General features: G+C 38.2%; 1 protein-coding gene across 1 annotated transcript in view; it reads left to right on the top strand.

Moving 5' to 3' along the window:
* Positions 1-14,294, top strand: part of P3H2 (prolyl 3-hydroxylase 2) — a 164,940-nt gene that overhangs the window by 138,734 nt on the left and 11,912 nt on the right. The window contains exons 7-12 of the mRNA XM_005880764.2: positions 1,943-1,983; positions 3,595-3,689; positions 11,341-11,468; positions 12,029-12,124; positions 12,943-13,093; positions 13,941-14,058. Coding sequence (XP_005880826.1) covers positions 1,943-1,983; positions 3,595-3,689; positions 11,341-11,468; positions 12,029-12,124; positions 12,943-13,093; positions 13,941-14,058 — 629 coding nt within the window. The remainder of the gene's footprint in view (positions 1-1,942; positions 1,984-3,594; positions 3,690-11,340; positions 11,469-12,028; positions 12,125-12,942; positions 13,094-13,940; positions 14,059-14,294) is intronic.

Below are 14,294 nucleotides of genomic sequence, written 5' to 3'. Positions count from 1 at the left end.
GGCCGCCATCTTGGTTGGCAGTTAATTTGCATATTGCCCTGATTAGCCAATTGGAAGCATGTCAGAGGTACGGTTAATTACCATGTTTGTCTATTATTAGATAGGATAGACTAGAGGCTCAGTGCACGAAATTCATTTACTGGTAGGGTCCCTAGCAGCTGCCAGCTGCCAGCCGGGTACTCTCTCTCTTCCCCTGGCTGCCTGCCACCACTGGCCAGGGCCTCCCTCCCTTCCCCTGGCCGGCCCCGCCCCCTGGTCAAACTCCCAGATGAACTCCCAGTTGAGGGGACAATTTGCATACTATGCTTTTATTATATAGGAAAAGTGATAAACAAACTTTAAAGGATTTTTATAGATTTCCATACCACTGAGATCCCAAGTCAAAAGCAAATGTATTAGGATAGAAGTGAAGTACTTTGTACATGATACATTTGCCTCAGGTTTGTTTTATTTCCTGAATTATGAATGCATTTGTATTTTCTCTTAAACATTTAAAACATTTTAAAAACTTCAAAAAGGACAAATCACTCATGATTATAGTACCCAACATGCTAACTTTTCTTCACTTGTTTAATCGTTCTTCATATGAAGACATATCTTTGGCAGAACTAGTACTGTGGCATATAGATATGTTTCTGTATTGATTTTTATTTCAGGAACCATAAGCAATTTCTATGTTTTTACAGTTTCTAAAATTATTTTAGCTACATATATACAGTTGACGTCCAATAAATAAACTCTTCTCATGATGCTGAACATTTGATTTGTTTTCTCTTATACTTAATGCATTAAGCATTTTTCTGTTGAACTACACCGTTTGAATCAATTCCCAGGAGTGGGATTACTCTGCCATTCAGGGATATGAGAAGTTTTAAAGTTCTTGAAATTGCTTTTCTAAGAGTGTTGTCTGACCTTTAATGCTCCTAGCAATGCATACAAATACCAGTTTACTACAAACATCTCAGCAATGAGAAATAACTTTTTAAAATAATGTGTATTAATCATATATTATATACAAAATGGTACATCATTGTTGCATTCATTTGTATTCCTTTGATGGTCAGTAAAAACAAACTTTTCACATATTATTATTAATTATTATTTTTCCTCTAATTTGAATTGTCTGGACATACTTTTTGTTCATTTATCTGTTAGCTATTATATATGTTCTTTATACAGTTTGCATGTTATATGTTTATAAAAAACACTATTTGAAAATATCCTATTTGTAACATATTCTTTTCATTTCTGTCTTAGTTATATCATGTTTTATTGGCACATTTTAAAAATTAGGTTAATTTTAATTTACCAATTCTAATGTAACATTTCTAATAGTTTTATCTAGTCCTACATAGGATTTTTTTTTTCAAAACTGCATAATTCTGAGACCCCAGAAAAAGCCACTTGGTCACTTTCATAGTCCTGTAGAGATGATTGAGCTGGACTTTGTGTTTGTTTTATTCATAAAACATAAGAGAATTAGACTGGATGATTTTTTTAAAATATATTTTATTAATTTTTTACAGAGAGGAAGGGAGAGGGAGAAAGAGATAAAAACATCCATGCTGAGAGAGAATCATTGATCGGCTGCCTCCTACATGCCCCACACTGGGGATCGAGCCGACAACCCAGGCATGTGCCCTTGACCGAAATTGAACCCGGGACCATTCAGTCCGCAGGCCGACGCTCTCTCAACTGAGCCAAGCCAGCTAGGGCAATTCCATGATATTTTTTAAAAATCTGTGCATTATTTTATCTTTATCAAAATTGTATTAACCTTAGCCTTTCTTTCTATTACTTTTAAATAAAAATATAAAGTATCATATATAACATGAATGTTTCATAACATTTTAGGCCTTTGGAGTGTTTTGCAGGTATTCTATTTCTGTAAGTCATATTTTAGTGACAAAACTAATTAAAAACCATTTTTAATTGAAAACAGAACTATTGGATTCGATATGGAGGACGACAGGATGAGAATCGGTGAGTTCTCTATTCAGAACACCAACTGTTTAATTTTAAAATATTTTTCAAAGGTATAGAATTTCTTTTCCTTTTAAAAAAATTTTCAATTATGGTTGCCAGATGGGATGAGGTTTGGAGGAATGGGTGAAAGGAGGAAGGGATTAAGATGTATAAATTGCTAGTTATGAAAACAGTCACAGGGATGTAAAGTAAAGCATAGGAATATAGTCAATAATATTGTAATAACTATTTATGGTATCAGATGGGTATTAGACTTATCTGGGAGGATAACATCATAAGTTATATAAATGTCTAATCACTATGTTGTACACCTAAAACTAATATACTATTGTTTGTTAACTGTTTATTTTTAATTAAAAGAAATGCATAGAGTCAGACCTATTATAAGAAATTGAGTTCTATGAATAGGCAAAAAGATATAATTAAAAGAATTCCAAACTGGGAACTGGTCCCAGCTGTTCCTGTCACTTCTGTGTAACCTGGAGTAATTTATTTTCCTCTCTGGGTCTCATGTTTTTATTCAAATTAAAGAATTGAAACAGGTGATCTCTGAGGGTTAAACATTCTGTAAATCTATAGCAGAGCAAATTGGATTTTTAAAAATTTATTAGTATAATAAAGCTTGAAAGCTTTACTGCAAGCTAAAATACTAGGTGTTGCTAACTCAATTGGAAGGTAACTCATTTTTTGAAATGATAGAAGTCAAAAGTCAATTTACCTGTCATGAACAGTTCAAGGGATCATAGAATGTTGGTGTTACATGTCTGAGATCACATGGACAAGCCTATTCATTTTCAAATTTTAAAGCTGAGGGCCTGACAAGGCAAAGGACTCCTTTAGAGTCATACACCACCAGGGACAGCACATCCAGATCTTATTCAAAATCTTGTGGTCTTTCCCTAGACTTCAAAGATTCAACCTCGGGCTACCCTGGAATTATTACAAGAGATCCAAGAATGCATATGCACATTTGGTTGTGTTCAATATGTGTGCACATTTTGAAAGACCATAATGCTATTATTTGTGTGTTTGCAAAGTTTGACACAAATTTGTGTCTTCCTTCTTGAAATAGTTTAGAACCACTACATTAGGACGTGATTTATTTTAGTTCAATTATTGGTCAGTGATGAACACGCTATGTTCAAGACATATAATGTGACACTCTGAGCATTATATAGATGCATATGATAATTTTTTCCAGATTGGTTGAGATTCAGTCTTAAATTAAGGGGACTAAGTTATGGATACAATTAACTGTAGTAAAGATTGCTAAGAAGATTTACAGAAGTGAAATAGAACACACTCATGAAGGAATAGAAATGAACTTCCAGTAGCTCAGTTGTTTGGAGTGTTGTCCAGATACACAGGGTGTGTTCGTTCATTCTCTCTCTCTCTCTCTCTCTCTCTCTCTCTCCCCCTACAATCAATATATTAAAAAAAAAAGAACTGCATGAAGGTAGTGACATTTTGTTTGCTCTTGAAAGATAGGTAGACTTCTGTACAATGAGCATATAAAATATGGAGTCATAGAGTACCTGGGTAAAGTATCTTTGCTTTTGAACATCTTTATTCAATGAGAAATTGCCATTCCCACTTTTAAATAAGCAGGGTCCCTTCAGGAGTGAACGTGGAAGGAGCAGAAGTTCATGGATTGTCATCAGGGAAAAAACCATCACCCAAGATAGACCGAGACCTAAGAGAGGGTAAGTATCTATGCACTTTTACTCTTAGAAGGAGGGTAGGGGTAGAATGGGACTTGATCAGTTGTTATTCAGATCAAGGCAAAACGTGCTTTCTCTGGAACATGAAGAAAAGGACTAAGCTACTACAATTCATGAAATTCTGAAAGCAAGGCTTAAAAACAAGAACGTCTCAGATTTGTATATCATTACTTTTAGTTTCCAGCAAAAGGACTTCTGTTTCCTATAAAAATCTTGTGAGACAGGTAGGGGCTGTGTGATCATTGCCATTCTCAGTTCGGTACCTGAGGCTTAGAGAGATCACATGGCTCACTTTTGTCATACAGTGTGTGAGTAGTGCTGGATAGTATAGAATAGACTGTGTATCAGAAGAACTTGAAGAGACAGCTTTGTGGGATGTTAGATTAGTTCATCTAAGATGTTTGAGGCACATATATCTGAGATCAAGGCTATGTGAGAGAAGTAGAATTTAGGTTGAATTGACAGAGATGTTGAGAGAGCCATTCTAGTGGATAAAACAAATGGAACAAAGGCACAGAGAAGGAGAAAGCAGAGGATCATATGCTTACTTAATATCAACAATTTTTCAAGCAAATTCATGCGCAAAGCATTTTATTGTATTTATTTAAAATTTTTTATATGTGATATTATTTTGTATTAGTTTCAGGCGTACAGCATAGTGGTTAGACAATCACACACCCTATAATACCCACAATTCCTTTTATTTATTTTTATTTTTTAATATAATTTATTGATTTTTTACAGAGAGGGAAGGAGAGGGATAGAGAGTTAGAAACATCGATGAGAGAGAAACATCGATCAGCTGCCTCCAGCACACCCCCTACTGGGGATGTGTCCACAACCAAGGTACATGCCCTTGACCGGAATTGAACCTGGGACCCTTCAGTCCATAGGCCGACGCTCTATCCAGTGAGCCAAACCGGTTAGGGCCACAATTCCTTTTAATAATGGCAGCATCTCATGTGAGAAAAGTGTCCCTACTTCATAGACAAGAAAAACCAGACTCATAGACATTTAGTGATTTGTCCAAAGTCTCACAGCTCAGAATAGGTTGCAGGCATTTAAGCCCAGGCTTTTGAATCAAAACCCCATTCTCTCTTCTTCACCTGAGGATGGAACATAGAAGTTTCTAGATATCAAAAACAATCCAAATTAAATAATTTTGCAGAAACTCTCATGGAGAGGAAGTACAGTACTACTTTCCCAGAAAGAAGCTTGTCAGCACATTCTTCTAGCAAGCAGTGGTCGGCAAACTCATTAGTCAACAGAGCCAAATATCAACAGTACAACGATTGAAATTTCTTTTGAGAGCCAAATTTTTTAAACTTAAACTATATAGGTAGGTACATTGTTATTAACTTAATTAGGGTACTCCTAAAGCTTAGGAAGAGCCACACTCAAGGGGCCAAAGAGCCACATGTGGCTCGTGAGCCGCAGTTTGCTGACCACGGTTCTAGCTGATTTGAAAACTACTGGCTCTCTACAGCTCATATTTCCCAGCCCTTTCCTTCCTTAGTTTCCAAGTCAATTTGAGGTAGTAAACAGGATAATATGATCATCTAATCTGACCTGGACCTTAATTTGTAGCCACAAAGCCCAAGCTGTTTCATAAGTGCTTCATGGTCAGCCAGAGTTCATGCTGCTATTTAAGCCAAGAAGTTGCCCAGGAAGTACATGACAATAAGCCAGAACTTTGCTGTAAAGGTTTGGGAAACTCCAGAAGAGTTGCCAAATTTGACACAAATTTCAAAGCATTATTTTTCTGCCTACCCAGGAATCTGATGTCCAGCAACTGATGAGGAGGATTAATAGGAAGAGTTGAATAGAAGACAACACAGGATGGAGAAAGATCATGATTGGCTGGGTTACCAAATTCTATCATTTCTGCTTAATTTTCTTAGTTGAATTAGGCCAACGGACCTTACAATGTTCTCTGGGAATCCACTGAAAGCTTTGGGTGCAGTCACTAGAGACCTAAGTAGTGTCTAAATTAAGAACAGTGGTAGACAGGGGCAAAGTTCCCAACCAGAAAACACTTTCCTATCGTAGCCTGGCTGAAAGCAGGTGTCAGGCAGACAAGAAAGGATGCGTGCTTTACAGAGTAGAATGTGTTTCAGCTTTTCTCATTTTCCACAAAGACATTGTCATCTACTCTGGTTACCTAACAGTAGTTAGTCATATTCATATTGGACAGATCCCAAGTATTAAGATGGGAGTGGCCCAGGGTGACTGTAGTCCATGGAATATACATGTCAACTTCTAAAAAACATCTGTCACTTATCTATTCTCCTTTCAGTCATCAGTTTTCCAAAAGTCCTGCTTGATAATAATCCCAGAGCCAGTGGGGTATAGTACAACTAACTTTGGACTTGGAATCAGGAGACCAGGTTTCCTGGATTGCCTCAGTCTTATGTGCTCTGAAGTGATGGATAACTAGAGACTCAATCTCCCAGGGCCCTATGCTCCCCATCTGTACAACAAGGATAGCCACTGTTGGAGAGGATGAATGTGAAGTTTTTGGTAAACTTTAAAGGGTTGTGCTCATATAAGGGCTTGTTAGTCAGCATATCCCTTTCATGCCTTTATGACATTGAGATATTTACGGCAAAATGATTCTTCTTGCTATGAGCCACAGACATTGAGCACGAGGGGTGTTTTCCTGGATGATCCCTGCTTATTGCAAATGGAGAGTTGGAGCCAGGCACATACTTTATGAATGAGAGAATTAAGTTGTTGAAATCCCTTTGGGCTGTGGTTAAGAGTTGGCTGAAACTATCAAATCAGGCCCCAGGAACCACAACTTACTGGACTACTTTTTTATTTTATTTTAATGTTTTCCTCTGTCTGATGTGCTACTAGTCATTTGTAGGCTGGTCGGCTTGCATTTTTGAATGGCAGGATTTCTTTTTTTATTTTCTTTTTTTCCCTTTTGGTTAGTGAGTGGGTAGTTAGTTGTTTTTTGGTTAAATGTATGTGTGAGAAACCTCTGAATAAAACTGCATGGTGGTGACAGTGTCAGCTGCATATAAGGCAGTTTTCTAGTACAGATTCTGTCTGAACCTGCAGGGTTTACCAGTGATGGCGAACCTATGACACGCGTGTCAGAGGTCACACGTGAACTCATTTTTTTTGGTTGATTTTTCTTTGTTAAATGGCATTTAAATATATAAAATAAATATCAAAAATATAAATCTTTGTTTTACTATGGTTGCATATATCAAAAAATTTCTATATGTGACACGGTACCAGAGTTAAGTTAGGGTTTTTCAAAATGCTGACACGCCGAGCTCAAAAGGTTCGCCATCACTGGACTTTAGGCATTTAAGACTCCATTTGCATTCTGCTCCTTCACTTGATCTATGTTGTTACTTATAGCATTGTTGGGGGAATTGTCAATATCTCAGTAGCTTTCTTTTATCTATCTATTTATTAATCCTTACATGTTTTTATTGGTTTTTAGAGAGAGAAGAAGAAAGAGAAAAACATCTATGTGAGAGAGAAACATCTATGAGTTGCCTCCTCTATGAGTCCTGACCAGAAATCGAACCCACAACCTTTTGGTGCATGGGACGATGCACTGAACAACTGAGCCACCCAGCCAGGGCTCAGTAGCTCTCTTTTAAATATACTCCATTATGCTTATTAAGATGACTCAGTTAGAATTAATACAATATACTAGTCATATATTACTAATTCAGTAATAATCATCATAGTAATAGTAAATACTTATATGGAGCTTAAGAATAGTAGGCATTTTTCTAAGTGTTTTATTTAGTTTTAATAACTTTTAAAGTTATACTTTTAAAATAAGTCAAATTATATTTAAAGTAATACACTCTTACTATAGAAAACAAGATAAACATGGCAAAGTACAAACCAACCTAATTCACTCAACTCTTGGTCTGTCTTCCATTCCTAATTAGAAAATGCTTTTAGTGAACCTATAAGTATCTTGTCTTTCTTGTTGCAAGAAAATGTTTTTATATTTCTAAATGGGAGTGGAATATGCAGTTGACTTTTCCAAATATTTGAGGGATAGCCTCAATTTGGCTATAAATCTCACTCAACTATATAGATTAGAGTAACCTTCCCCAAGCAAACTGTGTTTTATTTTAAGAAGTTCCATGATGGGAGACAAAGTCTACTGTTGTTGATTTTTATTGCTATGAAAAATATTAGCTCAAATATAGCAGCTTCCAATAACATACATTTACTATTTCTCAGTTTCTTGGGGTCAGGAGTCTGGGGATAACTTAGCTAGGGTCTATTGCTTGAAGACCTTTATAAGCTGGCATCTTTTCTAAGGCTTGACTGAGGAACTATTTTCTCCCAAGTTCAGATGACAGAATTTGGAACTTAAAAGTTTATTTGACTGTGGTTCTCAGTTCCTAGTTGTTGTATTTTTTTGGTTGTTTGTTTGTTTTGTTTTGTTTAAACATATTTTTATTGATTTCAGAGAGGAAAGGAGTGGGAGATAGAAACATCAATGATAAGAAAGAATCATTGATTGGCTGTCTCCTGCACGCCCCCCACTGGGGATTGAGCCCACAACCCGGGCATATGCCCTTGACCAAAATCGAACCTGGGACCCTTCAGTCTGCAGGCCAACGCTCTATCCACTCAGCCAAACCAGTTAGGGCCCTAGTTGATTTTTGGCTAGAGGAACTCATCAATTTTTTGCCATATGAGCCTGTCCAATACAGTCACTTGCTGCATCAGATTGCAAGCTGAGAAGGTAATAGACTGAGTCAGCTAGCAAGATAGAAGTTGTAATCTATCACTTTTTCCATATTCTATTGGTTACAAGCAAATCCAAGCCCTGCCCACACTTGAGGGAAACAAATTACACAGGCCTATGAACACCAGGAGGCAGTGATCATTAGGGTTCATCTTGGAGTCTCTCTGCCATAAGAAGGAAGGAAGGAAGGAAGGAAGGAAGGAAGGAAGGAAGGAAGGAAGGAAGGAAGGAAGGAAGGAAGGAAGGGAGGATATTGTGCCCAATTAAGGGTGAGCACTACTACATATTGTATTAATACTTAGGATATTCATAATGCATGCTCTAAAATGTCCTCTTAAATTTGGTTTAGCTCAGTACTTCCCAAACACATTTGATCAAGAAACTACTTTTCATGCTCGCTTCGGCAACACATATATTGTATAAGTACCGCGCGCTAACCGATTGCGCCACTGGAGCTCCTAGGCAACACATATATTAAAATTGAAATGATACAGAGATTAGTGTGGCCCTGCGCAAGGATGGCACACAAATTTGTGAAGCGTTTCATATTAAAAGCAAACAAACAAACAAAAAGAAACTATTTTTTCATCAAAAGCTTTTCTGTAGAAAAAAGTTTGAGAAACATTGAACTGTAGAAAAAAATATATTTTTATTTTTTTCTATTCACCCAAAAAAATTGTACTGAAACTGGGAGCTTGTGCATATATTCCTGAAATCCAAGAAATTCTATAATAATAAAGTTTGATGACAATTTAAAAATATTAAGAGGGACAACTAGTGGGACATCTGAATAACCACCTTATAGCCAAGTACTCCCATGAGATTTTACACCTCCATGGTATGGGTGCAGTTACCATCACATTGGTAGCAGTTAATAATATTCAATGATTGAAGACTAACAAGAAATAAAATAGTACAAATTTATAAATAATGTATGAGGACCAGTTGAAGACCAACATTTATCATGGTACACTAAGATTTTGTCGTAATTTCAATAGAGAAAAGTTGTGGTAGAATAAATGAGTTATTACACACCAAAAGTACTAGAAGAACGTTGCCTCAAAGAACCTTGACCAGATCAGTTAGTAGTATATTCATGAGGAATGTAGTTTTTTTGTTTCTGTAAAATAACATTGATCATTTCATTACTATAGCTCATTTTAATATATTTGGTTTATGGTCTTGCTTTTACTTAATCTTGTAAATTAGTTTTCTGTATTATGAAACCATGAAAATAAATACTGTTTTCATCATTTTATAATTGCAAATATGGAAATGAAATTACAGTATAAATAATTTGTCAGCACCATATTACTTAGGGAACTTTTTGTTTTAGCAGATAACCATATATTACTCAAGATTAAGAAATACTACCTCATTATTTAAAGTAAAGTCTTGATTTGTTTTGGGTTTAGTTGGGTTCCTAAGTGTCAATCCAGGATCTTCTGTGAATGGCAGACAATTCCTTTAATTGTAGGCTATAGTGATTCTTTTATCCTAACTAGATTAATAAACACTTAGTGCTGCTCCCTAATTTGACTAATCTATTTTAAAGTGATGTAGTGAACATCAATTGTCTCTTCTCCCTTCAACTGACAAGATTTAGACCTGCATGTTCAAGACCATTGCTTGATCACCTTGGGAGGAAAGGAGGAGTTGTGCCCTCCCCACCACTCCCTCTGGGGCGAGTTATTGTTATTGACAGATACATGTCATGTCCCTTAGGAGTACTGTAAAGAGTAGAAAAACAGTGTTTTTCTTTTCTGTTCACTTTTCTGGTTCGAATCCAGATGGTTACACACGGTTACATTTGAAGATTTCCTCACAGTCAGAGGTTCTGTCCTTTAATCCTATTTTCTGTGAGGAAAAGATCTTGTCAGATCTAGATTTTATCATTTCACCACCTAAACATAGCCCAAATGCGTCATTCTCTGAAGAGCCTGTGTGGGGCTAATTTCATAAAGTTGTGGACCCTACCCAGGGAGAGAGAGGTGCCTGCAGGAAACCATCCGATGCAAAGGCAGTGATATAATGATATGTCCATAGAGCAGAGTACAATAAATATTCCAAAAGCAAAACCATATAGAGCAGCGGTTCTCAACCTGTGGGTCGCAACCCCTTTGGGGTCGAACAACCCTTCCACAGGGGGCGCCTAAGTCCATCGGAAAACACATATATAATTACATATTGTTTTTGTGATTAATCACTATGCTTTAATTATATTCAATTTGTAACAATGAAATTGGGGGTCACAACATGAGGAACTGCATTAAAGGGTCGCGGCATTAGGAAGGTTGAGAACCACTGATATAGAGTCAGGTAGTGGTGGAAAGAAGACTTGGAAGGAGTCAGGTGACTTGGGTGTGACTGTACTTACTGGTGGTGCATTTACTACCTGGATTTCCTGGTGAAGGCATTGCTCTATATACCCATGAAACTGATGTTTATGTCACGCCTGGGGACGAGGCATGTCATGGAGTAATTGCACATGATGTTATAACAATGGTAGGAACCAAAAGGCTGTGGAGCAGGGTGGGTCCAGTTGTGGAGAGAATCCTGGAAAGTCTTCCTAGAGGAGAATCCTGTGAGATGCCCAGTCTGCTTTGCTGGATTGTCACTGGAAACAAATAAAAAGATATTTTATCAAATACAAGATACTATGCAAATATAATATATCATCATGACATTTTGGAAAAGCCTGGTAGTCACACAGCTGCCCTTTTCTTGAATCCACATTGTGTTTATCAGATTCCGAATTTGTCATTTGTCATAGCAGTCCTAAATATTCATGAGGATACTGGCTCTCCTCAACTGCACATTGCTAGCTGGTGGGTGTTCTGTGCTTCCCCTTGGTGACAGAGGTAACAGAGAAGACAATGTGCTCTGTCCCTTCAGGTGGCCCTCTGATCTACGAAAACATCACCTTCGTCTACAACTCAGAGCAGCTGAACGGGACTCAGCGGGTTCTCCTGGATAACGTCCTGTCGGAAGATCAGTGCCGGGAGCTGCACAGCGTGGCCAGTGTGAGGACCCCTGGGAGGGCGGGGCCTGACTATGCTGGCCTGCTGCGAGCCTGCAAGTGCTTTGGTTCTGGTCTCACCTGGAGCCAGAGAACCAGGCCAGCCATGTCACTTTCTCTGGGAGAGGGACATTGATTGTAGAGGCACTTTCATAGCCTTTGGATTGAGATGACGTTAGTTTTGTCCAGATCTGAATATGGCTAGTGGATCTGGAATAGTTAGCAGCTAAATTCCCAGGACAGACATCATCCAGCATGGGCCCTGTCTACCATATAAAGTCACTGAGAAATCTCTTTATTTTAATCAACAATAACCAACATATTAATCATTTCTAGTCTACATATCTCTACAAAAAGTGGTGGTGTTTTATAATAAAAATAGAGTGTAAAAGTTAAATAAATACTAGCATATCCCTTCTGCTTGGAAAAATGAATGATACCAGGATCCTGGAACAAAATGGGGATGACTTTGGTTCTTAGCTTCCTGGAAATCAAGGCAGAAAGGAAGACCTGATGCATTCAGAGTTATCATTAAGAAAACATCTTCTTGTATTGTACTTCTAGGGAATCATGATTGTTGGTGATGGATACAGAGGGAAAACTTCACCTCATACACCCAATGAAAAGTTTGAAGGCGCAACTGTCCTGAAAGCACTCAAAGTAAAGTCTTAACTTGTTTGGGGTGTGGGTTCCTAAGTGTTAATCCAGGACCTTCTGTGAATGGCAGACACAGGAAATAAAAGAGCTTAGAATACAGTTTTATCAGGACATTTGAAGGGAGCAAGTATGAAATGGCACCTGCATCGCATTAAATCCTTCTTCATTTATCTATTTATCATCTATTTGTCAAACTTGATCTTTTCTAAATTTGTATCTGACTAATAACATACAGCTCCCATCCCCCCTTGCCACCCCTTTCTCAAGGAGCTCATGGTCCAATGGTGAAAACATACCCAAACAAGTAATCATTCCATATTTTAAGAAATGTTGTTAGAGAGGAATGAGGAGAGTGTTAGGAGAGGAAAGAGAGTGATTAGCTCTTCATGTTCTCTCTGTGATTAGGAAGCCTCATTTCAATGGTTCATTTTCCTAACCCAAATCCACAAGCAGGATGTGAGGGCGATCTGGCTGTGACATCTGTCACCCCATTGATCGCCAGGGTTGATTCGGCTGATCTGGCTGGCTAGGCGGGTGTCCCCCTCTTCCCTCACCAATCCATGTGCGTCCCTCCCGAAGCTGCGGCTCGGTCGAAGAGGACGACCTTCCCCCCCGAGGAGAGGACCGGTCTTCGGTCAAGGGTATACGAGTAGCTGCGCTCCCCTGCTAGAACCTCCAAACAAATCCACAAGCATGTGGTAGTATTCCCACTAACCAATGCAGAGATGACCATTGTACCTTGGCTGACTGAAACCGAGCATCTGTTTTTCTCCAGCTCTCCAATCAACCCCATGGTATCTAACGTTCTCCTTTTTCCTCAGTTTGGTTATGAAGGCCGAGTCCCACTGAAGAGTGCACGCCTGTTTTATGACATCAGCGAGAAGGCTCGAAAGATTGTAGAATCCTATTTCATGCTGAACTCAACCCTGTATTTTTCCTATACGCACATGGTCTGCCGAACAGCCCTGTCTGGTGAGATTTCAGAGTCTGAACTTGTTCCTTCTACCCACAGAGAGATGAGAAACAAAGCAATGCTCAACAAAAATCCATTACAAATGATTTAGGAGAGTTCTAAATTTCCAAAAACAAAAGAAACTTGATAGCTTTTATTTTCCCTTCCCTCTTTTTCTCCTTTTTTATCCCCTAAAGTACCAGCAGACCATAACTGTACCTTTTCCCCCATTTAAATCAACTTCTCCTACTTTCTTGTTGCACAGAAAAATGCTTTTCTGTTCTAGGTTTTACTTTTCAGGGAACTAGAAACCTGGAAATTAGTCTCCTATTACATCCATAAGCATTGAGTGGTAGTGTAGAAGATGAAGGGATTGTTGAAATAAATATTCTTAAAAAGTCAGAGACCCCCTCACAACCTGCTGTCATTATTCTCTAGACCTTCCCTTCCACCCCTCCAGAGTAGGAGGGAATGGATAATGTCACAGGGCAAGACTTTTACACTTGGGTCAGTTCAATTGAATCAAATCTTTTTTTTTTTACATTTTTATTTCATCCTCCTCCTATTACTGCTCCCCATGAAGTACAACCTGTGAAATGCATGGAATGTCTATTTATAGCAGATAGCTTCTATAGCTGTAGCAGCAGGTGTGACTTGCTCACAGTTTTACATCAGGTTCATATCAAAGCAGGGCCAAAGTAGAGTCTCTTGACTGCTTGCCCAGTGTTCCTTCATCTGTTGTGTTCAGCTTTCTGTATCTTCAGATTTACAAGGGCACCAGCAATGGGAGAAGGCAGTCTGATGGTCACTTTTGCTGTAGGAGGTTAACACCCTCCTTTCATTCTTCCCTGTTCCCTCTTCTGGCAGGTCAACAGGATAGAAGAAATGACCTCAGTCATCCCATCCATGCTGACAACTGCCTGTTGGATCCAGAGGCCAATGAATGTTGGAAGGAGCCTCCTGCTTACACATTCCGGGATTATAGGTAGAGCCAGCACCTGCTGCAAAGCCAAGCTTTTGTCCAACAGTTATCAAAAACCCGTGGAAACTAGAAAGCTGATCTTTTTTGCTTGTCATCACATTCAACGCTAGGAATCAGAGAGTCTCAAATAATCTTTTGAAGCAGCTGTCACAATTGAGAAGTGACTTCATCTCATATTTTAATCTTAAAAATGCATGCATGTTTTTCATACCCTATTCCACAAAATGTCCATTTTGTTT

The sequence above is a fragment of the Myotis brandtii genome, unplaced genomic scaffold, assembly GCF_000412655.1.
Source record: "Myotis brandtii unplaced genomic scaffold, ASM41265v1 scaffold652, whole genome shotgun sequence".
Lineage (NCBI taxonomy): Eukaryota > Metazoa > Chordata > Mammalia > Chiroptera > Vespertilionidae > Myotis > Myotis brandtii.
Note: the sequence above shows the minus strand (reverse complement) of the source record. Positions and strands in the feature narration are given on the sequence as shown.